This window comes from Trichogramma pretiosum, unplaced genomic scaffold (assembly GCF_000599845.2).
Source record: "Trichogramma pretiosum strain Unisexual culture from Peru unplaced genomic scaffold, Tpre_2.0 scaffold44, whole genome shotgun sequence".
Classification (NCBI taxonomy): domain Eukaryota; kingdom Metazoa; phylum Arthropoda; class Insecta; order Hymenoptera; family Trichogrammatidae; genus Trichogramma; species Trichogramma pretiosum.
In genome coordinates, this window is record NW_019641632.1 from 1,200,840 (window position 1) to 1,226,706 (window position 25,867).

The 25,867-nt window shown below is 37.0% G+C and overlaps 6 protein-coding genes across 9 annotated transcripts; 3 read left to right on the plus strand and 3 right to left on the minus strand.

Moving 5' to 3' along the window:
* Nucleotides 1–1,126: 1,126 nt before the first annotated feature.
* On the plus strand, nt 1,127–10,450 carry LOC106660207 (rho guanine nucleotide exchange factor 7). The gene is given in 13 exon segments (XM_014383113.2): nt 1,127–1,900; nt 2,539–2,665; nt 3,030–3,207; nt 3,277–3,492; nt 3,565–3,763; nt 3,847–4,074; nt 4,152–4,230; nt 5,161–6,894; nt 8,401–8,523; nt 8,525–8,662; nt 8,750–8,839; nt 9,199–9,289; nt 9,843–10,450. Coding segments are annotated over 13 exon segments (3,435 nt in total). The 5' UTR covers nt 1,127–1,831; the 3' UTR covers nt 10,006–10,450.
* Nucleotides 9,616–11,877, minus strand: LOC106660209 (mediator of RNA polymerase II transcription subunit 11). Its single transcript, XM_014383117.1, has 5 exons — nt 11,719–11,877; nt 11,417–11,544; nt 11,206–11,346; nt 10,480–10,757; nt 9,616–9,961 (listed from the first exon to the last, which is right to left on the minus strand). The coding sequence occupies exons 2-4, from the start codon at nt 11,490–11,492 to the stop codon at nt 10,489–10,491; spliced, it is 486 nt and encodes a 161-aa protein (XP_014238603.1). The 5' UTR covers nt 11,493–11,544; nt 11,719–11,877; the 3' UTR covers nt 9,616–9,961; nt 10,480–10,488.
* Nucleotides 11,878–12,498: 621 nt separating this feature from the next.
* On the minus strand, nt 12,499–13,859 carry LOC106660196 (40S ribosomal protein S4). Its single transcript, XM_014383087.2, has 3 exons — nt 13,652–13,859; nt 13,291–13,549; nt 12,499–13,026 (listed from the first exon to the last, which is right to left on the minus strand). The coding sequence occupies exons 1-3, from the start codon at nt 13,652–13,654 to the stop codon at nt 12,503–12,505; spliced, it is 786 nt and encodes a 261-aa protein (XP_014238573.1). The 5' UTR covers nt 13,655–13,859; the 3' UTR covers nt 12,499–12,502.
* A 188-nt stretch (nt 13,860–14,047) lies between these two features.
* On the plus strand, nt 14,048–19,908 carry LOC106660195 (hepatoma-derived growth factor-related protein 2). 4 transcript variants are annotated; one of them, XM_014383083.2, is made up of 12 exons: nt 14,050–15,109; nt 15,698–15,768; nt 15,849–15,997; nt 16,087–16,259; nt 16,479–16,677; nt 16,997–17,095; nt 17,667–17,727; nt 17,876–18,065; nt 18,143–18,196; nt 18,264–18,329; nt 18,410–18,536; nt 18,610–19,908. In XM_014383083.2, the coding sequence occupies exons 1-12, from the start codon at nt 15,026–15,028 to the stop codon at nt 18,819–18,821; spliced, it is 1,485 nt and encodes a 494-aa protein (XP_014238569.1). In that variant the 5' UTR covers nt 14,050–15,025; the 3' UTR covers nt 18,822–19,908. The 4 variants fall into 4 exon arrangements, with proteins under 4 accessions (XP_014238571.1, XP_014238569.1, XP_014238572.1 ...); XM_014383084.2 differs by having other exon boundaries at nt 14,053–15,109; nt 17,891–18,065; XM_014383085.2 differs by lacking the exon at nt 16,997–17,095 and having other exon boundaries at nt 14,048–15,109.
* Nucleotides 19,909–20,194: 286 nt separating this feature from the next.
* LOC106660194 (small lysine-rich protein 1) lies at nt 20,195–20,974 on the minus strand. The gene is made up of 2 exons (XM_014383080.2): nt 20,813–20,974; nt 20,195–20,561 (listed from the first exon to the last, which is right to left on the minus strand). The coding sequence occupies exon 2, from the start codon at nt 20,536–20,538 to the stop codon at nt 20,245–20,247; it is 294 nt and encodes a 97-aa protein (XP_014238566.1). The 5' UTR covers nt 20,539–20,561; nt 20,813–20,974; the 3' UTR covers nt 20,195–20,244.
* Nucleotides 20,975–24,421: 3,447 nt separating this feature from the next.
* On the plus strand, nt 24,422–25,841 carry LOC106660079 (60S ribosomal protein L11-like). Its single transcript, XM_014382913.2, has 5 exons — nt 24,422–24,523; nt 24,769–24,897; nt 24,975–25,124; nt 25,257–25,404; nt 25,656–25,841. Exons 1-5 carry the CDS (start codon nt 24,518–24,520, stop codon nt 25,775–25,777), a joined length of 555 nt encoding a protein of 184 aa, XP_014238399.1. The 5' UTR covers nt 24,422–24,517; the 3' UTR covers nt 25,778–25,841.
* The last annotated feature ends 26 nt before the right edge of the window (nt 25,842–25,867 follow it).

Genomic DNA, 25,867 nt, shown 5'->3' on the forward strand with positions numbered 1-25,867 from the left:
GGACACTTTCGAATGTAAGTCACGAAAAGAGCAGCGGCGCATCGGGCCACGCAAAGCCAGCAATTGTGCAGTGCTGTACTTGTGCTGCACTGCTCCGAGTGCTCCATTTACACGCGGCCGAATATCGCAAATTGTCAGTTACGATGGATCCGCTGCCCCGTCCGCTGCCTTTACGTATGATGAATAATCGATGGATTCTTCACATGCGCGCGAGCATATAATCGGTATACATGCGTCGATGTTTCGTTTTTTTTTGTTGTATACAGTCGATATTAAATAACGTGGGAATGGTTTGAAAACGATCGCGTATACGGTTGGATCACATCTGCACACTCGGCGAGAAAAGCCTAATGCATGCGTACGCGTCGAACGATCGATTTCGCCGAAAAATCATAAATTTCCATTTATCGCGTTGGCCGCGTTGCACAGTGGCGATGAATATGTGATCGTTCATGGTCAGGCCCTTGGGTAATATTTTTAGTGCAGCATCGAAATCACTACGATTTTCATGGGTGATCTAATGTTTATTTTACGCGAAAAATGTATAGACGAATGGTGAACTCGTTTCGCGGGCTTTTGACGTGAAAACAATTCGATTTTCGCGCCATTCGATTTCCCATTCCGGTGCAGCGGGGTCATAGGCGTGTGTCTATTATATATACCGATATATCGTGCTCCAAAAAGGTGCATTTCAAACTTTGCACGCTGAGATTTGTTACGTAGTGTAGAAATATCAAGGAATCAGACGATAAGAGAAACGATCGTCCGCGAACGGCAGAAATTACAGCTTGCATCGGTGCAGTAGCCGCGGGCCTATATAAGTGTATACCTACACATTGTAAAGTTTTGGGAGACAAACGGTTGAAAGAGCACAAGTGTGTGCCTCGCCGCCGTTACTGCCGTCGCGAATTCACACACATACACGAGCGAGCGCGAATTCATACCTAAATGTTTATTTATAGCTAAAGTGCTCATCTCTTGCCTTTTTCACACGCGCGCGCACAATTCCTTAGATATTAGAGTTGTCTTCGTATAAGTGTGTGTTACACTCAAACACACATACACAGCGAAGAGCGCACATTTGTGCCTATGTATTATTATTAGCAGCCGCCGCCACTCGACGTTTGTACATTCACAAGCGCAGTAGCAGTTTTACGCTCCACCCGATTCGCCGCGAGCGTAAACGTGTTCCGCGCGTCGTCTCTCTCGCAGTTTCTGCTGCCTCTACTTAGGCATGCAAACGAGTGCCTACACATGTCTGTGTGTGTGCGAGTGAACGTCGTTCGTGTATAACCGAGCGTATAACAGTGTTTTTAGTATTCGCGCACACCCGAGCTATGTGTCATTAGGTTGTACACAATAATACACTCACACATACGTACGCTCGGCCGTCATTAAGACGAAGCTCGTGCATGGCAGTGAGAGAAAGAGAGAGAGAGAGAGAGCGCAAGAGGCCAAAGAAAATAAGAGTATAAGCCTCCTTTTGTAGATAAAGGATATAGACGAGACGTCTGCATCGTGTATGTACTGCAGCATTAGTACGACTGCAATCCCGACTCGTGGATGCTGCTGCTGCTGTTGCCGAGTGCTGCTTTGAGCGAGAAAAAAAGACCCAAGGTTAAGTGTGCTGCTGCTGCTGCTGCTGTGCAGGCCTTGATCGCCTCGATGTATTCTCTTTGCCTCTACTGACAGAACGCCGTTTTTAGAAGAGGAAACGAGTCGCGCGCCGCGACTCAGCCACCCGAAATCGAAATTAATAATATAAGAAAGAACGGAGTGTTTCGGGTTGCTGCAGCACAGCAGCAGCAACAACAACAACAACAACAACAACATGTCAAAGAACGATGGCCCGAAACTCGTCGTAGCGCTCTTTACGTTCAAGGGAAAAAATAACGACGAGGTGCGTGCTGCTTCTTACGTGACTATTCGCTATTGTTTTTCTTTTATTTCGAACAAAATGAAGAGCCTAGCATGCGCTCGACCCTATACGCAATGATCGTTCCTCATTATTATTTTATTTTTATCGAATTGCACTCGAAAGAATTCGGAGCATTGCTGGTATATATACCCACACATGAATCATTTCTCATGGTTAATATAACTGTCTCAATTTGTTAGGAATGCATAACACGAGTTATTTTTGAAGTTGTATATCCGGAAATGATGAAAATCTTTTCAAGAAAAACTTATTGGGAATACTTTGTTTATATGCCGAATAAACAGAGTTAATTGATCCTGATTTTATGTACAATATTAGAATGCAAGTTTATGATTAAAATAGGTTACCTTTAAATATTTAATTTGAGAGTAAAAACACTGAGCTTTATCAATATAGCGATTGCATGTTTTGTATTCGAAACAAGATCTACTGTTAAATTTCATTTTATGAGACTTATTTGAATTATACATAAAATATATTGCACCATAAATACATTTATTGAGTCATTTTGCTCTGATTTATACTGTAAAAGTTAACATTTAAGATGTATATGATTAATGTAACCATATTTTGATCACTGTTTTTTTATATGTGCACAGCTGTGTTTCAAAAAAGGGGACATAATAACCATAACACAACTGGAAGATGGAGGTTGGTGGGAAGGAACCCTTAATGATAAAACAGGATGGTTTCCATGCAATTATGTTCAAGAGTACAAAGCTTCAGGTACAATATTGAAAAGTTTCAACTTTAGTGACTCAGGTACTAACTCATTATTCATTACTAACATGGGTGGGGCTCTACGTTGTAATCATTAGTGATCATTGATATATTTTGACATCATTTTTTAAATGAGATTTTAATAAAATTATTGTCAGAATTTACTGTACTAATTATTTTAATATTTTTATAACATTAATGCATCAAAATTAATATGTAGCTTCAATAATTCATATTGTACAAATTATGAAAGAATTCATCATCTGAACATCTCACTAATCATTATAACATTATGCATACGCATTCGAAATTACTTCATGCATTACATTTTTTATTTACTCCATATTTAATGTAAATAAATTAATTATAGATTCAGGATCATCATCAAGTAAATTGTCACCAGAAAAAAATTCACCAGAATCTCCGGTATATCCAGCTTTTAATAGAGACATTGTTTTAAAAGATATTGTGGATTCAGAAAAAGCAAATGTTGCAGAGTTGCAAAACTTATATAGTCACTTTTTACATCCATTAGAAACAGCCAATATGTAAGTATTCATATTATTTTAAACTTAATTGCGAACGTTAGTGATTATTGAACTTCAATAATTTTTCAGATTACAGAAAGAGGAGTACAGACAACTAGTTGGAAATTTTCCGGATGTTTTGGAAACTCATCAGTACCTATTAGCTAATTTAGAGAATGCTCTATCCCAAGGACCAGAGGCTAAAGTAGGAAACATATTTTTAACTTTGGCACCTAAAATAAAATCTATTCACACAACTTATTGTACTTATCATCCTCAAGCAGTTTGTATATTAGATCGCTTTAGGTAAATGGAAACATTTTCTTATAGAATGATACATAAATTATGATTATTATAATAAAAATTTCGTTTCATTAGGGATGAATTGAATGATTATATGGAACGTAGTGGAGCTATAACTCCAGGAATATTAGTCTTAACTACAGGCCTTAGTAAACCATTCAGAAGACTGGATAAATATTCCTCTATGCTTCAAGAATTAGAGCGTCATACAGAAAAAAATCATCCTGACAGGGGTGATACTCAACGTAGTGTTAGTGTATATAGAGAAATAGCAGTAAGTTGGATCTCAATTATAAATTATAAAAGTATGATAATTACATGATATCTGATTTTAATATTTTACTACATTTGTTTTAGGACTGTTGTGTAACAATAAGAAAGCAACGAGAATTAGCTCTACAAATTTTAATAGGTGGGATTAAAGGATGGGAAGGCGAGGAATTGTGTGCACTGGGAGATATAATTCACGTTGGACCCGTTATCCTTATATCTGGAGCTGATAGAAGAGATAGATATTTTGTATTATTTCATAAGACTTTATTAGTGCTTAGTACAAGCTCACGGATGAGTTCGTTTATATATGAGGTTTGTTCAAATCGTTAATATTCCAATGAAATGACAAAAAAGTGTTTAGAAACTAAAAATGTAAAATTTCTCAACAGGGACAACTTCCCCTGACTGGTATAAATATTGTACCTTTGGAACAATCGGACGAATTGAGAAATGCCTTTGAGATATCTGGTATGTAACAAAAAGTATTTTAAACATTATAATTTGAACTATACTTTATAAATTAAAAATCACAAATCAAATTATTGAACAAAAAAGATGAATATATTTCGGTTCCTTTATTCAACGTTCGAAAAACATTTACCGCCTTCACATGGAAATTGATGCAATGGTTGAAAGAGTCGAGGGGACCGATTACTGTACCGAATTTATATCTATAGCTGTGTATTTATAATTTCGATTTATGAGACACGCTTTGATACACAAAACATACAGGGTTATAAAATCACGGCATGCATTTATGAACGTAAACATTTGTATTTTACGGGCGCCGGGTGAAAATGAGTTTAAATTTAGTCGTCGTAGATTCCGCTAGATTTTTGTATTAATAGACTTTTTCCCTTACTTCAGCCTTCGTTATCATTTGCATTGATTCTTTCATACGTTTCACAACGGGCAGTGCCCTCGAATCGGGCGAGGTGACGATCGCTCGCCTCATCGTGTATATAATGCGTAACCGAATCAATTTTGTCAATTGCGTCACCGCCGAAGGAAGAAAAAAAATCGCAATCGTCGATAATCATCGGTATAAGCACCTCGAGTTTTGAAAGACTCGAGCGAGCCTCGTTACTCGGATAATACCGCGAAATTCGCATTACGAGCGATTTTTCGACCGCCGCGAGTCCCCATAGGATCTCACGCGGAAACGATGTGTTTTGACGTGTTTCGGTCGAGCACGCATGCAGCTAGGCGCGCATACGGATCTTTAATAAAAGTTGCTCCAAACAAGTCATTAATCTGGTTTACCCAAATAGCGCGCGCACGCACACAAAACATCGTTCTCAGAATATGAGATTTGCATGCGGCATACCTATGCGCGAGTGCGTGTATTATGCGTGTATGGGTATTAACTGTGACAGCATCGCGTTCTCTGTTTCGCAGGTCCGATGATCGAGCCGATCACAGTGCTGTGCCCGAGCCGCGACGAGCGTCAGCACTGGATGGAGCTGATCGCGCCGGAGCAGCACCTGACCTCGCCAAGCAGCCACGCCAACGCCGCCGTCGCCACCGCCACCGCCACCAACAACAGCAGCACGACGACTCCGACGACGATGTCGAGCTTCTCTCGCAACAAGAGCGGCAGCGCCAGCATGATCCACCGGAGCGCGAGCGGGGGCAGCTTCGCCCGCTCGACGCCGGCCACCTCGTCCCTGACCCACGTGAGTTGTTGTCGTTACGCTCGTCCCCCCTACACTAGGCTATCGCGTTACTTCGCCCGGCTCGTGCGCAAGCGGCTGCTCCAGCCGGAGCTGCTCAAGCGCCTGCTCTACCTCGAGTATCTCGTGCGGCCGGACACGCAGTCGGTGCGCATGAGGCGCCAGTGCCTCGTCACGTACTCGCTCGAGGCGATCGCGCAGGCCACGACCTCGACCCCCGCGGAGCCCGTCGCGGTGAGGCTGCCGCTGACCTCGTCCTCCTCTTCCACGCCGGCGACCGGCTCGCTGCTGTCCAAGTCCACGTCCTCCTGCCTCAGACCCGGCCGCAAGTCATCGAGCATCAAGCTCGACGTCATGTACGTGCTGGACGACGCCGCCGCCGAGCCGACACCCGCAGTTGCTTCTGCTGCTGCCCCGAGCACGGCCTCGATGGCCGTTTACAGTATGGAGCCGCCCCACGTCATGCCCGAGCTGACTCATCGCAGTCTGCCGCCCAGGGTCACCGAGTCCAACTGCTGCGTGCCGAATTTCGACTCGGTGCCCTACAGACAGCTCAGATCTGGCGAGATCAATCTCTGCGATAACGCGTCCGACGACTCGAAGAATTGGAAGTCACTGGGCAAGAGTCAACAGCAGCAGCTACAGCAGACCCGCCGGGCCGAGGCCTCGCTCAGATCTTCGGATTCTGGCATGGCCGACAGCTTTCAGTATCATTCGGGCCACGAGCTTGGCTCGAGCTACGCCAAGTTCGCCGGCATACACAGCGAGAGCGAGATCGACGAGAACAAGTTCGCCGATCAGTGCATATGCAGCTCGCCGTTCGGCTCGACGCCGCGTCGTTGCAGCGCCGCGACGCCCGCGACGACCTCGACCTCGACCACGTCTTCCTCGACGCCGTCCTCGTCGGCGGCCGATTACAAGTCACTGCTGCTGCTGAACGACGAGAGCGAAAACGAAAACGACGACGACGATGATGACGATGACGACGATAACGACAACAGCAGCGAAAGCAGTGGTCGTCGACGTAACAGCAGTAGTAGCAGCAGCAGCAGCGGTGACGAGGACGACGACAGCAGTGCCGATGACGCGGTCGACGGAGGCAAGAACAAGTGTACCTGCAGACCGGAATTGAGAAGTAGATTCGAGAACATGACGCTCGTACAGAGAAAGCATCTGACGCAACCGATTTCCGAGCCGAAAGTTAAAAAGTACAAAAGACCGCTGGGTCATCATCGCACTAGAGTGAAAAAGCAAGAGACGACGACTCATCTTCACGTGATCGTTGCCGAGGAGGAGGAGGAGGAAGAGGACGACGGCGACCAAGCTGACCCGGATAAAAGGCAGCAGCAGACCTTCACCTCGGGATTGTACGCGCATTGGTGGCTGAAGAAACCCTTGCCCATCGATACCGACAACGCCAGTACCGATGCGGCTACTACTACTGCGCCGCAAGAACGAGGCAAGCTCTTCTACATGGCATGGCTGCGTTTTCTTTTTTCTTACATTCAAATAACGACTTAATAGAGAATCAAGCGAACTTAGAACGTTGATGACTTTGATTTTTTAATTAGAGATTTTGGATTTTCGTTTTTAACACGACGAGCTCTCTATGCCGTCATCCTTATATTATACGAGTCGACTTTTTTTTATCTCTCACTTTCTGTTTATTACATCGCTACATCCAAGCGAGGAAGAATTATTTATCATACAATTAATTATTCTTCATCGCTTGTTGCAAGCTGCCTAACTAATTATAATTCATTGTTCGAATCACCATGTCATATTTCACTTTACGTTATACATACAATAATTATTGAAAGCTGAATCTTTTTATTACAAAACGCCGCTTATCATGTTAATTTCACTTGTTTTATTTTTTCTCTGTCTTAGTCTCAATTGACACAGCCATGTTGTGAGAAGTATGCTTTTGCTTTGCCTTTTGACTGACTTTTTACGTTACATTATTATGATACTAACTGCGGCTCAATACCAAGGATGGTCAAGACACTGTTTGGATCACGAAGAACATTTTCCAATGTTGATTCACAAAATGTTACTCATCTGCAAAATAAACATTTGTTGCGTCACGTATAAATATTGAATGCCACACCGAAGATTATAAATATACATTATTATATGTTTAGAGCGCATTTATATATTGCTATTAGAGCGCTGATAATTTGCCTCTTCTTTTTTCATAGGTTTGACCGATGAATACGACTTTCTTCGCACTTATTAATTTTTTGTATTATTTTCGCACGATTACGATGCGATTGTGTATGTCTTTGAAAAATCATCTCCAGCAATATTTTTTTTTTTTTTTTAGAGGTCTTGCAGTAGATTTTTTTTCTCAACGGCGTCAAGCGCATGAAAGTATAGCACTTTGATAATAACTAAAGTGATTGTCCCAATTACGAGCTCGACTTTCATTATACCAGGCTCGAATGATCGTTCACGAAGAGCGCATTGAATGAGTGAAATAATTAACGTTCTTATGATACATGACCGAACAGTTGTCGGTTTTCAATGTTGTCTAACAATTGCTCGTACTACTTGATTTTAATCATGAACGAAGAAAAAATCAATAACATTTGTAACTCGACGTAACCAATTAATCGCTGTGTACTGTAGCTCCGATTGACTTAAAAACTAATATCAGGGACGACCACTTTAATAATACACCAAAATTCGAATGATATATTTAATTTTTATATCTTTTTCTCTCACATTGTTTACACGCAAGTTTACATTAATTTTTGCAACGACAATAATTGCATTTTTTTATATAAAAAGTTTTGGAACCCAAGCAAATGACAAAATACCATCTCCGTATCCATACTATTTAAATGAATATATTCCAACGATTACTCAAAAGCTCTATTTTCACTTATTTGCAAAACAACCGATAAGACGAGAGACAAAAGATCAAAACGTTTAATCAGATTTATTTTTTATTTTCCTACAGTCCACAAGCCAGAGCCTAAAGCTAGCAGCTGCGGCGGCGGCAGCAACGGCGGCAGCGGCAACGGCCAATTCGAGCCCCGTGACACCGGAGCACCGCTCCTTGTCGTCGCCGGCAAACACGATTAAACAGCAGCCCTGGAGCGTGGCCTCCCTCAGACCCGCGCCACCGATTTATTGTCTCGGGTTCAATGGAATGAGTAAAAATGCCGTGGCTGGAAAAAACGACGCTACCGATGGCAATCATACTTTGAATAAACCTCACAGTGAGCCCATTGTTTTTTCTTCTTACTCAGTTAATTACCGTGGATTGACGCAGTACTTGATTGATCTTGTTTTTTTGTTTTTAATAGATGAACGTCAGTTCGAAGAAGATGCTTTAATCTTGCGAGTGATAGAAGGATACTGTATGTCAGCGAATGCCAGATTTACGTTGAATTCTGGTGAGCAAACAACAATCTGTATGTTTGTTGGTTGAAGTGTTGCATTTTTTGGTGTGGACTTGAAAAAAAACTAACAATTTTTCAATATTATTTGTTTTCATGTCATCTTTAATATTTCATTAGATAGTTATACGTTGTATACAACTAGAACTGCTTGTAGTGCTGCTGCTTGATTGCGTGTTGTAGAGATTTTTTTTGTAGCTGCAGTTAAAATGATGGCCGTCATTTTTAAATTCATAATTAGTCGCCGCGCTATTGCAGGAAAGAAGTAAAACAATGCGATAAACACCACTCATATCCATCGTGCACTGTATGCCATGCATTTAAAATAGCCACATACTTATTGATTACAATTTCAGCCATTGTGGATTTCGAGCCACCACAAAAGGTAAACGATAGAACATCAATAGCAAATAGTAGAGTTGGAAATAGTGAAACAGTTGATGACAGGTATGTTAGATTTGAATATACAGTACTAATTCTATGAGAATAATTATAAATATTCCCCGAGTTACAAACGATTTGAAGCATGATTTGATTTGAGTGTGTTCTTTGCTTATTTGGTTTTTACCTTTTTTCTATTTTATTTTTTGTTAATAATTAATTATTATGGATTTTTATTTTTATATATATTTTTATACAATGTTAAATGTACAAAAGAAGTATTTTATTCTTGTAAAATTAGCATGATCAATATCTTATTCAATATATTCAATCTAATAAATTTTATGATTATAAATGTATCTAAATGCAGCGATAAAAAAGAACTTTTAATATTTCATTGCAGCCTATAATATTTGCTTGAATGCAAACATTTTTATTATTTAAAGTTAACTCTAATCCTATGATGGAATATTTACATGAAATTATTTAGTTGCAAGTTTTGAAAATAAGTATTAATTTACAAAAACATTTTTAAAAACACTAAAGAAAATATGATAATAGTACGTAAAATATAGTTGACATATACATCGCATTATTGAAATGTCGTTTTTTTCATCAGGTACCTCTCGGAAACTGTTAAAATCCTGAAGGGGCAAATGATGGATATCCAGACTCAGGTTGCGCAGTTGTGTAAGCAGCTGGAGGAAGAGCGAAAGTCTCGTCTGTCGCTGGCTGCAACTGTAAAGCGTAGTATGGCCGTCATTGACGGCACGGTGCCTTAGTCATTTGTTATAATGTGATGACTTATTTGAGAATGTAAATGAAAGTATGTATCCGTTTTACTATAATCAATTACATGCATTCTATGAATGCTTATTAACGTGACACATCAGGTACAAATGATATGTCTACTTGATAAATATAATGCAAAGTGTGTCTAAAAATTTAACAATGAAAACGTCTTGATAACATAATATTAAAGATGTTCATCTTATCACGATGTTAAATTTATCTATAGCAATGTTACGATTTTTATAATTAATTATTTAATTAAAAGATAAAAATTGATCACTTGAATTGTACAAAAAATTGAATTATCTTTATAAATAAAATAATAAATTTAACCACAAGTGATATAGATAATAGTACCTTTTTTGACAAAAATGACAATTGTGATGCAACAGTTTTGAAAATTCACAAGACTTGATAAAATGATAAAGGATAAAAATAAAAAGTGCATTATAAAAATATCTTACAAGCATTAACTAGGAAGATGAAACATTTGGCAATGGTTGTTGAGCAGTTACATCTACAGAAGGCATTTGCTGTTGCTGAGGCTGTTGTTGTTGCTGTGGAGGTTGTTGTTGATTAGCAATTTGTTGTGGTCGACCAAATGCATTTGCATTTCTTGCAAGTATATTTTTATGTCTTAAACGATCCAATTCATCGATTCTACTGCGAACATGTTGTAATCTGTGCCAAGCCATTTGTAAAACTTTTTGACTTTCATAACCAGAACCCTCATGAGGTTGACCTGCAAATATTTTTAAGGATGTGAGATTATTGATAAAAGTATTATGATATTATTTTGAAAAATTCAAAAACACCAATGAACATGGAACATTTGATTGTTGTTTTTGAAATTTCAACTCAATGATTATTGTTTTTCTCTACAAACTAATCATTTCATGTTTTATTCACTGAAGCTTTAAATATAATAACATAAATTTTATGAAGAATTAATGAATAAAAAAAGAAAAATAAATAGACCTGATCATTAAGTTTTGCATCAAGATTAACTCGTTGCAAAAATTTCCAATTTCAAAAAAATTATAAAATTGTTACAGATATTCAAGTTTTGATCTTTGAACTATGTATTAATTGCACATGTATTAGAGAATGTTATAATGAATATTTTAATAAAATAATTTGTTATAATACTGATAAACATATGTTTATAGTTGCATTTATAATAAACATACCTGTGGAAACCTGAGTAAGGTAATTAATTTGTTCACTTAATTTTGATTCAACTACTCCCAAAGTTTTTATGAACTGATGAGTTCCTGTCTCAGCTTGTTTTGAATTTGGTTTTTCTTTGCTCAATTCATTAAATACTTGACCTAAAATAAAAATTAGTTGATGCCTTTGCCAATCAAAAGTAAGCCTATAATTTTTTCACTAATTATTTACCTGCATTGTGCAAGCAAGTGATGATGTCTTTTTCAATGGTCTCCAAAGTTTGTATTCTTTCCATAGGAGGTGACATGTTGATGGGATTATGGAAAACAAATGTGATCTTAACAGATTTCAAGAGTTTTCTGAAACACAATAACAAAATTTTAAATTGAGCATTAATCAAGTTCTTTTATTCCAGTAGTAAAAACGGAATTTGAAGAATCTAAACCATCTTTTAACCACTAGTTTAAGGGTTAATAACAACCAAAATTTGTCGTAAAATTATCAGTAATAATAACCAAAGCTCCATGACTTACGATTGAAAGTAAAATCCTAAATCTCGCTTGGTTCAGAACAACGTAAACAACATTAAAATTGATTATAAATGGATAGTGAAAGACAAGTTTGTTTTTTTGATTTTGCAGTCGACGGACGACGACTTTTGCGTTTGCTGTGTACGGTGCTGCCAGCTGCACTATACACAAACGTTTACTCATTTGCGAATTGCGATTCACTACTTTGACAATTCTGCATGACATGCGCAATTTCTACTTGATTGTGACTCGTCATAAGTCGTGGTCGGACTTTTGAATAGTGCTCCAAGAAAAATTTATACGAAAAACTGTGAGCACGGGATCCGAAACTCAGTTTAAAATACAAACTTTCTAACAAGTTTTCTGGACATTTCTACTTAATGTTTCTCTAAAAGTTTTCATTGCAGCAACATTCATTTTGATATGTTCAAAGTCCCCATTGAGCCTTTTAGAAGATTATTTAGTAGTTTCAGAAAACTTGTAAATTTGAATTTTAGTCTAGGATTCGAATCTGGTTAAGGATTTTAGTTTTCGTATCATTTAAAATATCGTTTATTGTAATCAAGCATGAGGATAATGTCATTTTAAAATAAAATAAAAATCGAATAAAATTTGAGTGTTCAGAGGAACTTTCTTTATATTTCTTTTCATAATAGTAAAATGTTTACAATGCTTTTTACATTAAAAATACATTTAATATAAACCATTGTAATGAGATACTATACAAAAAGAAGGATGTAATAGATGGAATTTTTTTTAAAAATTCTAAAATATAACAACATATTTATTAATTAGTTTTATTTGCTAATCTTTTGTCACGCTCTTCAGCAATTGACAATTTAATACCATTGCCTCTTGGCAAACTAACGTAAGGTTTGGTTCCTTTTCCAATGATGAATACATTGTTCATTCTTGTGGCAAAGGTGTGACCCTGCGAATCTTTGACATGGACAATGTCAAATGAACCTTGATGACGCTCACGGTTGACAACAGTTCCTACACGCCCTAAATTGCGACCTCCAGTAATCATGCAGAGATTTCCATTATCGAATTTAAGGTAGTCCAAAATTTTTCCACTTTCAATTTCAAATTGAATAGTGTCATTGACTTTGATAAGTGGATCCGGGTAGCGGATTGTTCTGCCATCATGGGTAACAATGAATGGGACTCCTTTGGGTCCAGTCTGTACCCTCTTTACTTTGCAAAGTTTGTATTTAGCTTCAATGGCTGTGATACGATGGATGGTAAATCTACCCTTGACATCATAGATCAATCGGAAGAATTCATTGGTTTTATCAATGGTGATAACGTCTGAAAAGAAATGAAAATTATAAAAATACTTAGAAATAGAATTAGCTCTATAAAATAATTTTGTTGCTAGAGCTGTATCACACTGATTGGGTTACTTGGTTCACTTGAAAAACATTGCATTATTTAATCAGTGACCAAAATGTGAAAATTTAACTCTATGCCTACGTTTTAACAATGATGTTAGATAATAAACATCATAGCTTCTAATAGGCAAATTCATTATAAGATAATGTCTCATGAATAAAAAAGTAAAAAATAAATTACCCATGAAGCCAGCCGGGTAATTAGAGTCGGTACGGACTTTGCCGTCGACCTTAATCAAACGTTGCATCACAATTTTCGTGACCTCGGAGTTGGTGAGGGCATACTTGAGACGATTCCTCAGGAAGATGACCAGAGGCAGCGATTCACGTAGCTTGTGGGGCCCGGTGGATGGTCGTGGTGCATAAACTCCTCCGAGTTTATCCAACATCCACGCCTTGGGCGCATTGAGACGCTTCAAATGCTTCTTAGGACCACGAGCCTGTGCGATTAAAAATAAACGAATTAATAAATAAATCAATATTTCTTCGAATAATTGAAAAATTAATATTCGAAACGGTCGTCGAGGTTAGATTTCACTTACCATGTTGCTATCTGGTCGGTTTCAAAGAGTCGAAATCCGGGCAGCGTGCAGCCGAGCCAAGAGACAACGTGGATGAGAGAGGTTCCTACGGCTGGCTTCGTGCGCATCTCGGCTCTCGGCTTGGTATCGTCACGCGCAGACGTCAGCGACTCCGTAAATTGACCGGAGCTAGATTCGAAAAAACAAGTGTGCCGCGCGCCGATTGGCAGCATTGCTAAGCCAGCAGCGTAGGGTTTATTTTATTCAACGTGCTTCGATTGCATACGCGAACAGACTGCTGCGATTCCGCATAGGCACACTGACTCACACACACACACGCACAAACATACACCAAGGCGCAAAAAATAAGCCAGAAACACGCATCGGCATTACGCGCTAGTAGGCTCTGCCGCGAGAAAATTGCCGGCGCAGTTACAAATGGTGGCTGGTGGCGCGTGTGCAGCAGCAGCCTAGAGGATCGATCGCCGCTCTCAACTCTCGAATCGTCGTGTTATTGCATGTGCATTGCATATCCTACACATATATAATACCGAGCACACGCATACAGAGACCGAACATTGCAGCTGAGCGCGCCGCGTCTTTTGGCTCGTCGCGATATTATTTTCTCTCCTCGTCGGATAAACGAGTAATAACAATATACGCGACGTCGCCTCGTCGTGTGCTGCCGAGTATTATAGTGGGCGACCGAAGTCGGAGTACTCCAATTGCCTCCCGCGCTCGCGTGTTGGGTATATAGCAGTGTACACTTATACGCTACAGATAGATACATACAACAAATAGTGCAGTGCGCCTGACACTATCGTGTCGGTGTTTTTCTTGCAGCGTTCGCTTGGACAATTGTCGTCGAATCGTCGCATCTAGGGACCATAATATTACGCGCACAGGACGTTCGAGGAATTATACGCTGCCTACGGCCGCCGTGTATCCAACGCGTGTTAAGGGCAAAAAAAAGAGTGGGACCGCGCGAGAGTCTATATATATAACACATCTCATAGATAGGCTCGCGCGCGTGTGTGTATCCGTGTGTGATCTCATGTACGCGCGAATATACGCGATACATACACAGCGGATTCTACTACCAACACTACGCGAGTAATACATACGCCAATCTTCATCCGCGGCACACAAGTCGCAGCGAGTCCGCCCGTGGCATCATTGTCGCACTGATCGCAGCAGCAGCAGCGGCGGCGGCGTAGTCCAACATAACGTGTGCATCGAAGAAATACAGTGTGTTGCTAACTCTCGCGCGCGCGCGTTCTTATCAAAAAAAAAGAGAACGTCCACACGGTTGACTCACGGTTGATAACGCGTAAGCGCCAACCATAAACAACAATAACGACGACGACGACTACTACGGCGACGACGAGCAGCAACATGCCGAGCAAGCTGCCGAAGAGGTTCAGCGTCGGCGAGCGCGTATTCGCCAAAGTCCGAGGTTACCCGCCTTGGCCCGCTAAAGTAAGCCACGCTTTGTTTATTATCTCGCTCGATCTCTCTATCTCTCTCGCTCTCATTGCTTCGCTCACTTTCTATCTTACTTTTACTCGCGCATGCACTCACGCTCACACGCACGCCTGCTGAGAGCACCGAGTAATTGCGCGCAATAAATTTTTTTTTTTTTATCGTCGCGGCTTTTCAACGATTGGTACTTCGGGTGGCCACTACCTGTTGGGTACATTGGAACGCAAGACGATGTTTTTATAGCGATTGATACGCGAGTCGCTCGCGATGATGCCTCTCTCGATCGGCGATTATTGCGACTTTCATGTATTTACGTTTATGCACGTGAATTGTCGGCGTGACTTTTGTGGTTAGAGTTCACCATTGTTCTGAAGTTGCGCGATGTCTTTTTGTTTATTTTGCAGCTCACCCGTGCGAGTTGCTAATTCAATGAAAATCGTAAAATTTCATTTATTTATAAACAAATGTATGTAACTGATATTGATAATGCGTATAAACAAGTGCATGAGATTTATATCAATAATATAAACAAAATGAATGCAACTATTTCAACAAAATTATTGGATGATTTATTTATTTTTCTAGATTGAAAATGTCACAGATCCTAATTCAAAGCAAGCAAAATATCACGTTCATTTCTATGGAACTAAAGAAATGTAAGTCGCATTTTTATTACTGAAAAATTAGAATATTTTGTAAATGTCATATCATTATTTTTTTTTTTAATAATTTGCAGTGGAACGTGTAAAATTGAAGATCTATTTCAATATGAAGAAAACAAAGAAAAATTTACCAAAGCTGTGAGGAGAAAATTTTTCCAAGAAGGATTACAAGAAATTGAAGAAGACATTAGGAGGAATCCTTATCCACCATCAGCCACCAGAGGTAAAAAGCTTATCTGGATATAATGTTGCTCAAAGCTGTACAGTAAAATGTAGATTTTTTTGGAACTAATAAATTAATTTTATTTAAAGATTCAGAGGCAGCAGAAAACGTGCCTGATAATGCTTCTGAAGCTAATGATAGTACAGCATACAACGATTCATCAATGGGCATGGATGCTGATCATGAAAACGATAACTTGATCATTGATGAAGGAGACAAGAAAAAATCACTCAAAAGGAAATCTCAAGTATTAAACACTCCAGTATGTATTAAAATTTTCATTTTCTATGATTTTTTTGGGACATATCAAGTTACATTATTATTAGAGAGATATTATAATGTATGTGTTATCCCTAAATTAATTTTGAAGTTGCCGACATATCATTTTTAAGCTTAAGTAATGTGTGCGATGACTTCAAACATTACTTTAAAAAGTACCATTACAGTGTCAATTAATGATTCAAATGAATATCTTATATAGGATGCTCCAGATTTGAAGAAAAAAAGGGGAAGAAAAAGTGGAATAATTGCTTTAGCGGAAAGTACACCAAAACAAGAAATTATAAATGATTCTCTCATTGAAGATAATGATAATAAAGCTGTGAGCAGAAGTGGTAGAAAAATAAAGCCTAAGCGTTTCCATGATGGCGAAGAAATTATTTTAGATACTTCAAGAAATGGTAAGTAATGAAACAGTAGGATTAACGTTTATAAAATCAATTAATTTAAAAGGTCTTTTGCTGAAATGGATTAATCTCATTTTTAATAGTTATGACTAATTTAAGTATTAACTATTCAATAATTAATTGAAAATCATTCTACTAAAAAGCATAAAATGTAATCACAAATTATTCGAAAAATTTTCTTAACTTATGTTTTCAAATATTAATTTATCAGAAATATGAAAAAACTGTTGTTTTAAAATAATTCCATTAGTTATCATCAATTTTTATTGTTAAAATGATGTTATATTAGATTTTTCTTATTGACTAATTGTAGAACAAACTGTAAAAGGCAAGATAAAATCCAAAACTGATGATATCAGTGAGATGCAAGATACTCCAATTCCACCCCTTAAAAAAAGACTAAGTGTAGAAAGTAAGTAAATAAGAATATGAAATCAATAAGCTGTCAACTTGGATTTGCTTATTTTTTTTTTGATGATGCATGAAGTAGATTTTTTTTTGTAGAAAAAGTATAAATGAATTATGAATTGCATCCATGTATAGAGAAAACATCTTTTCTTTATATTTTGAAACAAAACATAGACAAACAATTGAATGCCAATATAAGTACCAATTTGTCTAACCTCATAAACTATCAAGTGATTATTACACACATACCCCAGTTAACAATTGAAATTAATTTGTTTTTACAAACATGATTTACCCTTTGAATGAAACTTCATATATTTTTTATTTTACTTTGCGTATGTATCAATGCACATTACTTTTGCAGATATTGAAAAAACCTACACTTTTAATATTTCAAAAACAATTTAGAAAATACTAAAAATACTAAGTCATAGTAATGTATATTTGAATAGAAATTTTAATTATGAATTGCTTAATCTTAATTTTATTTAATAATATGTGTAGGGCGTGGACTCTTGTTCTTTAAATTTACTCCCTCTAATTGACATCTTTCTAAGAATATTTTTCTATTTCAGAAGATGGTTTAACACCGAACAAAGCTGCAGAAATTACAGCAGAAAAGCAAAACAAAATCAAGTAAGTACCTTCAGTTAATTTTGCTATTCTTTGTCTGATGTTTGTTACTCATCTGTAAAACTTCAAATGTTTGCTCTGATCTCCTGCTCTATTTTCAACTATATCTTAGAATTTTAACCTCATAGAAGTTTAAGTGCACTGAAAATAGTGATATTTGTAACAGGACGCTGAAAATCGAATCTCAACTCATATTCTTGGACACTAAAATAAGATCGAGTTTGGGTCTTGATGAAGCCCACACAGAAGATTGTTTGGAAGCTATGGACCAAATGTATGAATTGGAAATCACTCCACTGATGTTAAAGAAACATGCACAAGTTGTTGAATCAATAAAAAGGGTAAGAAGTACTATTATTCACCGTTGTGACTAATAAAATGAGACTGTCTTATTTCATATTTTGAAATTTATTTGCAGTTGAGGCGATATGTTGGAAACCTTGGAAAATGGGAGTTGACGGAAGAGGAAACCGTAAGTTTTTCAAAACTTAAATGATCAACCATTTTTTCAATTTAATATAACATTTTTTCATTTCTAGGCGGATTTTAAAGAAAAAGCTGAAAAAATTCAAAAGAAAGCTGATATTATTTACAACAAATTCAAGGTAAATACTTTTATTATATTAGTTGATACTTTCATACCCTTGAATTTACTTATAACTAATTTAAAAACCATTACTTACAGTCTTTGTTTACAATCCCGGAAGATATGACTTTTTGGCAGTATTTCTCAGCATTGCATAAGCAATTAAGAGAATGTACTAAAGACTTAACTCCTGATCAATATTTCGCTACTTTGATTGATCCTACAGGTAAAAACATTTCTAAATAATATATTTATATTTATAACATGCGTTTATTGATTTTATTCCATATCGTCTGTAGAAAACATGGAACTACCTAAATCTACCAACGATGTAAAGGACGAAAAAGTTACGAAAGAAGAAAACAATGTGTCGTTAACATCCAAAAATAATACTTCAACTGATTCATCTTTAGATCAGTGCGAGACGAAAGAAACTGAAGTAGCAGATGAAGCAGAAAAGGCAGAAAAAATGGAAACGGCAGAAACAGCAGAAACTGGAGAAACCAAGTAACAATGGAAACAATTTTTATGTTAAATGGATACTGAACTTATTGCTGGTACTAAAGTACCTTGTCACAATCAATTTGGACTATGAAAAATTCTTCATTAAAATGTAAAAATTGATCCAATTCACATTTCATATGTTTATGGAATTAAAATGTCATTGAACCATCGTGATTAAAATGTAAATCGTACTGTCAAATATAAGTATAGGTTAATTACACTAAGATTATTATTAAGTTGAATAAATTTTGATTTGCAATTGATTTTCCTTTAAATATTAGAGTATTATTCTTTACCGATTAGTTGTAGAATATATTTTCAAAACTATTGTTTTTAATGTAAACTATGTATAGCAATGGTGTACAGATTTTATATAAACTATAACATAACATTGCTCATAAATTCTTCAAGAGATATAAAACTGAAAATTATAATATTTCTGCTATCGAAAAAATGAAATTTTTCTCGATTTTCGTACAAAGCGCAGTGAATCGACTGTAAATTGAAAACTAATTGAAAATAAAGGAGATACTTGCTTTAATTTTCAGTTTAAATTTGCCACCAATTATGATCATATATTTTAGTTGTAAATTTTTGCATGAATATTGATGGTTGAGAAAATAATTTTTTATATTAATTGACATAAGAAAAGTGTAAGACAGATGTTTGAAACGGTGATACGAATACACATATTTTTCATTATAAATCGTCGTGATATCTCACTGCTTATCCTCGAATCGGAAAAAATGTTTTAATTTAGCTGTTCGATAACTATTAAAAACATATTTTAATGAACAAAATATCACTGTTTTAAATAAGCTGGCTATTGATAAACCCTTATCGATCATTTCATTGTACATCATCAAATATTTAACCCTTAGCTTAAGATCTCCGTGATATATATTTACATTCAACTTGATGATTTGTGTATCATAGCCTAATATCGCTTCGTACGAATTATATGGTAATTTTCTAAATTAGTTATCAATGAAGTAATGTATCACGAATATGTTGAATTGGTTGTAATCTACATTTCGTCAGTCGACTTTATTTTAAATAAAATTAATTGATGAATGTACATTATTACCCGAGAATTGTTAACTACAAGTTTCATTTCATATATTATCCGTTATTTTATCAGAAATACCTGTAGTAAAACCTTACATTCATTGAATTGCACAAACAAATCATATCCATTGCTGTGTATTACTTAAAACTATTCAGAACGCAAAACGATTATCTATATGAAAAATATAATTACCGCAATGTTTTGTTCAAAAAATAGTTCTGTAAACGAGAAAGCTTGACAAATATTTTGAATAAAAATTGTTACGAAAACACTCACAAATATTTCAATATTGTAAACCTTTCTAGCTCTTATAAATTATTAATAATAATTATAGGAGTGATGGTATGATAATTTCAGGCAATTATTTCTTGCCCTTGCGTTTCTTTTTCTGCGCGTCGGGCCAGGGAAAACCTCGACAATACAAAACGTCCATGATGTTGTGGCAGGTGTAGTAGGCATTTTCCATCGCTTCCTCGTTGAAGATGTCCATGGCGAAGCGAGCCTTGCCGCCGCCTCGTCTCGAGCCGCGTGACGTTTTTTTCGAGCTCTTGGATTTGCTGCCGGCACCGCTGCTCTTGCCATCGGTGGCTGCTCCGTTCCCATTTTTGCCGGCGCTTTTCTTGCTTCCTCCAGCTTTTTTTCCTTTTCCCGGCATGGCGTTGGCAGTTTAGCTGGTATCTTATCGAAAGTAATTTGTAAATTGTCCGCAAAAAGATACGCAGTTAATTACAGCTCGTTCGAAATTTACTTTAGTTCTTGTTGAGAAATTGTTACTATTTTCTATATTACTTCAATTACTCTTGAATATTTCAGTTTATTTTAGTACTTATAATGCAAGTAAATTCCTTCGAACGCACTAACGAATGTGAAAACTTTACAATAAATCCCAAAGAACAAAGATATCGAACAATCGATATAAACTTAATTACCTGACGGACTAATATTTCCTCGGTCCGTGTTGAAAAGTCACCAACCACTGCATTTTTTTCCTTACCGATTATCGCATTGACGTCCACGAAAATTATTAGCTTTAACGAACTCGCGCGCCATTCGTAATAAATACTACTACTGCTCGTGTTATGCCGTTTTTCTTTTTTGTTTGATCGATAAATGGCGCTTCGAGCTGCGTTACACATATCCATAGCAATTTGAAACGGCGCGTAATTATTTATAAAGGCGACGCGAGTTTATGGACGCCCGGACATAGAGAGAAATAAATTTCTCGACAGTATATAATATGTTCGAAGCATTCGCGATCGTTTTCCTTTTGCGCGCCCGTTTAATATATAATACTCCTTACATATATAGACGCATTGGCAGGCGCTCGCCAATCTGGCCCTCCCGTTGTTTTTCACGTAATTTAATCGATACGTAAGCGATGTTTACACTCGACTGAATGAGAAATAGATAGAGAGATGGTGCACTTAATAAATAGGGAAATTATCCAACTGTCGCCACGAATTCTCGCGTAATTACATTGAATTCACATTTTTGTCCCTCCGATTGCGTTTCGAATGGATGATAGGCGTAATTGTTGTAAGAAAGAAAAAAAATTGAGCATAGGGTTATTCATTGAATTTCCGGTCGCGCTCGATTCCAAGACAATCGTCGCGCGTCCGATAACAAACAAAATCGGTGTCGAAATCGGCGCACTTTTCTCACGCATATTATATTTTTGAAACGTATAAACGGCAATTTGCCTATCACAAATTATTGCACAAGCGCGCACGTTACGAAAACTCCGAAAATTCGTACAACACACGTTGTAAAATTCGCTCGCAACGACGCGAAATAAAATAACGAATGTCAAAATTATTATTCTCGATTATGGCGATATGTATATTGGGGGTGATCTAACGATAATTGTATCTGTCGCGTAGTGTATTATCGCTGCGCGTAAAAATCGAATCGAGGCTGCGAGGGAATTTTCTCGAGCCCCTTCGCGATTATACGATTACAAGTTCAGCGGCTGTTACCTATATACCGCTGCGCGTCGATATTTTTAGGGACGTTCTGGACGTTTCCGTACTACGCGGCTATGATACACGGCCTTTTTTCATTTCTATCTCGCGGGCGCTACACAAGTATAAATACGTAAAAATTTCATGCCAATAACTCTTATCGACTTTTCGAAATTTCCATAAGAGTAGCGCGTAAATCACACTCAAAAAGTGTCAGAGCGAGGCCGAGGAAAGGCACACACTCACAGCATCATCGTCGTTATTACACGATTTTTATGGGACTTGGGCTCGTTAAAAGCCATAATGTATCTACACACACACGTACGTGTCCGTCTCTCCTTGTTTTGCAATTGTCTTCGAGAACTTTCCTAAAGTGAAAGACTTGCGCTGCTCTGCTTTGCGGCGCGAGCAAAGAGAAAGAAAGAGAAAGAATCTATTCGGGCTCTCCAATTATGCCCAAGCACATCGTATGCGCTCCCATTTTCTAATGCTGCTGCTGCTGCTGCTGATGCTGTTGCTGATGCTGATGCAATTTAGAGCTGCAACTTCTTATATATATATACGGTCCGCGTGTTCGCGTACATTCGTCAACGTTCGATCGTAGTACGATCGGCGTTGATTTTGTATCGCGGTCAAGACGCGATCGTTCGCCGATGAAAAGTAAAGAGACGCTGCAAACTATTGCGTAAGATATTTTAAAGCGTCATTTTAATTATAGCGATTCTGGCTAGGTTCGCTTGAATTTTTTTTAATTAGCATGTCAAACGCCTTCTTGTCATTGTATCCTCGCGGCTTCTGTGTGTATCATCGCCAAAGAACCCTTAGTAGGATTTTGGGTCACGTTACAATAGGGGTTGTCACTTTTCAAGAGTCTTGTATATGCTCACGGTCGAGTGTAGGAGGTGAACTCGGATGACGCCTGACTAACTTCGCTTCAATTCAAAGGCATTCAAAATGGAAAGAAGCAGAAAAAATAGCGGAAAAAATTAAACCAAAAAGGAATAGGAACACGAAGTTTTTCATTATGGTAATTTAATTATCCAATGTACATTAAACAACTGGAGTGAAACTTCAAGGTTATTTTTCTTTTGGTTTAATTTTTTAAATGTTATTCGCGCACTCGTAAATTTTAATTTTATGCATTCGCCAGCTGTAATGGGTTTTAAACGTTTTTTTATACTTTGCTTGTAACATTTTTACGAGCTCGTACGAACTGACAAGAAATTTAAAACAAAAAAATTTCAATTGAAGCAAATTCATAGATTTAATATTTTTTAAATTTATATATATTGAAATGATATGAGAAATCTTCAACATTCAATAACACCAAGCATAAAAAAATATTATCGCCATCTGTACATAGCGGTAAACCGTCTGAGTCTGGCAAAAGATAATTGGAATCAACCTGGCCTAGAGATTAGACTCGTAAACGCATGATGCTCTGGTGTGTTGCGACGCAAAAGTGGCTTGCCGCCTCCTCATTCAACAATACCCGGTGGAAATCTGGAGCGAGTTAGATTTTGTTCCTATGCAAAAATCATGAAAGTCAATGATTATTGAAATCAATGGAGTCCGTGAGAAGATGCTCGATTTCTAAAAAATATCCAGAAGGTTGAAATCTTAGCCCGTCCAATCATTAGGGTAAAGATCAACTTGACGGAGAAATTCATCTCGTTCTTCTTGGAATTAAAAATTGACCTAATCGAGCAATACTTTGCAATCGTTCCAAAATTTTATCGTAATAACTTTTGGACGGCACTTCTATAGTCAATTGCATTATTGCATCAAGCGTACCGTGCACCTGTGCAAAATAATGTCTAGGAGATTTTTTCGGCGCCAGGTGCTGGAATCTTTCTTGGAGGTGACCAGGCAACGGCTGCCGATTCTCTGCTGCGAAACAATTATCGACAACTCGATGAACGAAGATTTATGGCATATTCAATTGGCGGCTACGGATCGAAATTGTGAATGAACCAGTTTAAGTAATTTCCGTTACCGTTACTCAAGAAAATGATAAAATAGACAAGACATTAAAGCTGCAGCAAGATATACTTGTAAAAAGTATGAGAAAGGACAAACAAAAAAGTAGCAAACAAAATAATAATTTCAATTAAAATTAATTTTCTCAGTGAGTGCCACTTAAATATAGTTATTCAGTCTCATCCTAAATTGTGTTATATATTTTAAAATCAGAATAAATGCTTCAACAATTTTATTAAATTTTCCATACGTTAAAATTATACTAAACATATAATATAGGCTAGATATATGCTTGACATATGTAGTAATTTATCAAGCTTAATGATAAAATAAAGAAAAAATCAGTTAATTGTTCATCATATTCCACCTTATAAAAAACATATTTTTTAATATTTTCATTTTTATCGACCCAGTTCATAAATAACATATTATCAATAATTTGAAAATAATTTTATTGATCGTTTAAATTACTTGAGTCATTCAAAACTTCATCGGAAGCTCTTTTCGATAAAGGACCATTTTTTCATACTTTTCCAAAAAAATTTCGAATGCGCGCTTCATAGATTCGAAGCACACATGGGCCGCGTGGGCAAACTCACAACCACAACTCTATAGAAAAAACACGCCGACACGCCGCACGCGTTCTCCGATCTAACTCCTAACGAGCAGACTGCAATATTTCTAGGCTCTACGATGACGGTACGTACAACTTTTTAAATTTTTGTTAAATTATCCACGATTGTTCGTTTGAACAACGAATAATTGTTTTATACGTTAGATCGAGATTGAAAACTGATGTTTTTTCATTGCGTAAATCTCATGTTATTATATAAATTTAATTTAATTTAAAGAAGTACATGTGTGTATTCTAACCTAAAAAAAAAAGTTTTACTTTTCATTAGAAAATACGTTATAATTTACTAAAATGTTCTTTGTTACAATAGGATGTTAAGCAACAACCCAAAATCAAAAAGGATCCGGCCAAGAACCCTATGAGGGAGGTCAGGATCCGCAAACTGTGTCTTAACATTTGCGTCGGTGAATCTGGGGACAAACTTACCCGTGCCGCTAAGGTATATTTGCAACCCTATTTATAAAAATGGAATAATTGTTAGCAGTGTTGAATTGATATGTTTTTTTTTTTTATTAGGTCTTAGAACAGTTGACTGGCCAAACGCCAGTTTTTTCTAAGGCTCGCTACACTGTGCGCAGCTTCGGTATCAGAAGAAATGAAAAAATCTCTGTCCATTGCACTGTAAGAGGAGCTAAGGCTGAAGAAATCCTTGAGAAAGGATTGAAAGTGAGTTCATTTCTTCAATTATTATATTTATTATTATTCTAAAATAATAATTTAGGAATAATAATTTAAACTTTCTTAACAGTTATTATCAATGATAATTTGTGTAACTACAATAATATATTTATTTTATAGGTTCGTGAATACGAATTAAAGCGACGCAATTTCTGTGATACTGGAAACTTTGGTTTTGGTATCCAAGAACATATTGATCTTGGTATCAAATACGATCCCAGCATTGGAATCTACGGTCTTGACTTCTTTGTAGTACTCTGCAGGCCAGGTAATTATTCTGCTTTTTCATATTAAACTTTGCACGTTACTTGGTATCAATAGACACCGTTGCTGTCAACTGTATCTATTATTTTTATTAACCCATGCTAGAATGAAAGCTTCTTATTTGCAACCCATGCCTACATATCTTACTAGGTGTGTTACTTGATGGAAGTGACAAAAATCATGCGATGACTTTAAATTTGATTTTGAGCTAAATTTTACGTTCAGTCATAATACAACTGTTAAAATTAATTTCAGGATTCAACGTAGCCCACAGAAGAAAAAAGACTTCAAAAGTTGGCTTCCAACACAAGCTTACAAAGGAAGATGCCATGAAATGGTTCCAGGCTAAATATGATGGTATCATTCTATCAAAATAAACTTGCCTGTTAGTGTATTTTATGTCATATAATAAATAAGAAAATATTTTTAATTATTTTTAAATTAGAAAATATTTTTATTATAGAAAC

Bases quoted from the DNA above. Each gene is read 5' to 3' on its own strand.
- LOC106660209 (XM_014383117.1), bottom strand. From the start codon at position 11,492: ATGTCACCTCCTATGGAAAGAATACAAACTTTGGAGACCATTGAAAAA. The intron at 11,347-11,416 runs GTAAATAATTAG...TTTTTATTTTAG, and splicing joins CACTTGCTTGCACAATGCAG to GTCAAGTATTTAATGAATTG. The intron at 10,758-11,205 runs GTATGTTTATTA...AAATATTTGCAG, and splicing joins CCTTACTCAGGTTTCCACAG to GTCAACCTCATGAGGGTTCT.
- LOC106660196 (XM_014383087.2), bottom strand. The intron at 13,027-13,290 runs GTAATTTATTTT...ATTTCTTTTCAG, and splicing joins TTACCCGGCTGGCTTCATGG to ACGTTATCACCATTGATAAA.
- LOC106660195 (XM_014383083.2), top strand. From the start codon at position 15,026: ATGCCGAGCAAGCTGCCGAAGAGGTTCAGCGTCGGCGAGCGCGTATTC. The intron at 16,260-16,478 runs GTATGTATTAAA...TATCTTATATAG, and splicing joins CTCAAGTATTAAACACTCCA to GATGCTCCAGATTTGAAGAA. The intron at 17,728-17,875 runs GTAAGTACCTTC...CACTGAAAATAG, and splicing joins GAAAAGCAAAACAAAATCAA to TGATATTTGTAACAGGACGC.
- LOC106660194 (XM_014383080.2), bottom strand. From the start codon at position 20,538: ATGCCGGGAAAAGGAAAAAAAGCTGGAGGAAGCAAGAAAAGCGCCGGC.
- LOC106660079 (XM_014382913.2), top strand. The intron at 24,898-24,974 runs GTATATTTGCAA...TTTTTTTATTAG, and splicing joins AACTTACCCGTGCCGCTAAG to GTCTTAGAACAGTTGACTGG. The intron at 25,125-25,256 runs GTGAGTTCATTT...TTTATTTTATAG, and splicing joins TCCTTGAGAAAGGATTGAAA to GTTCGTGAATACGAATTAAA.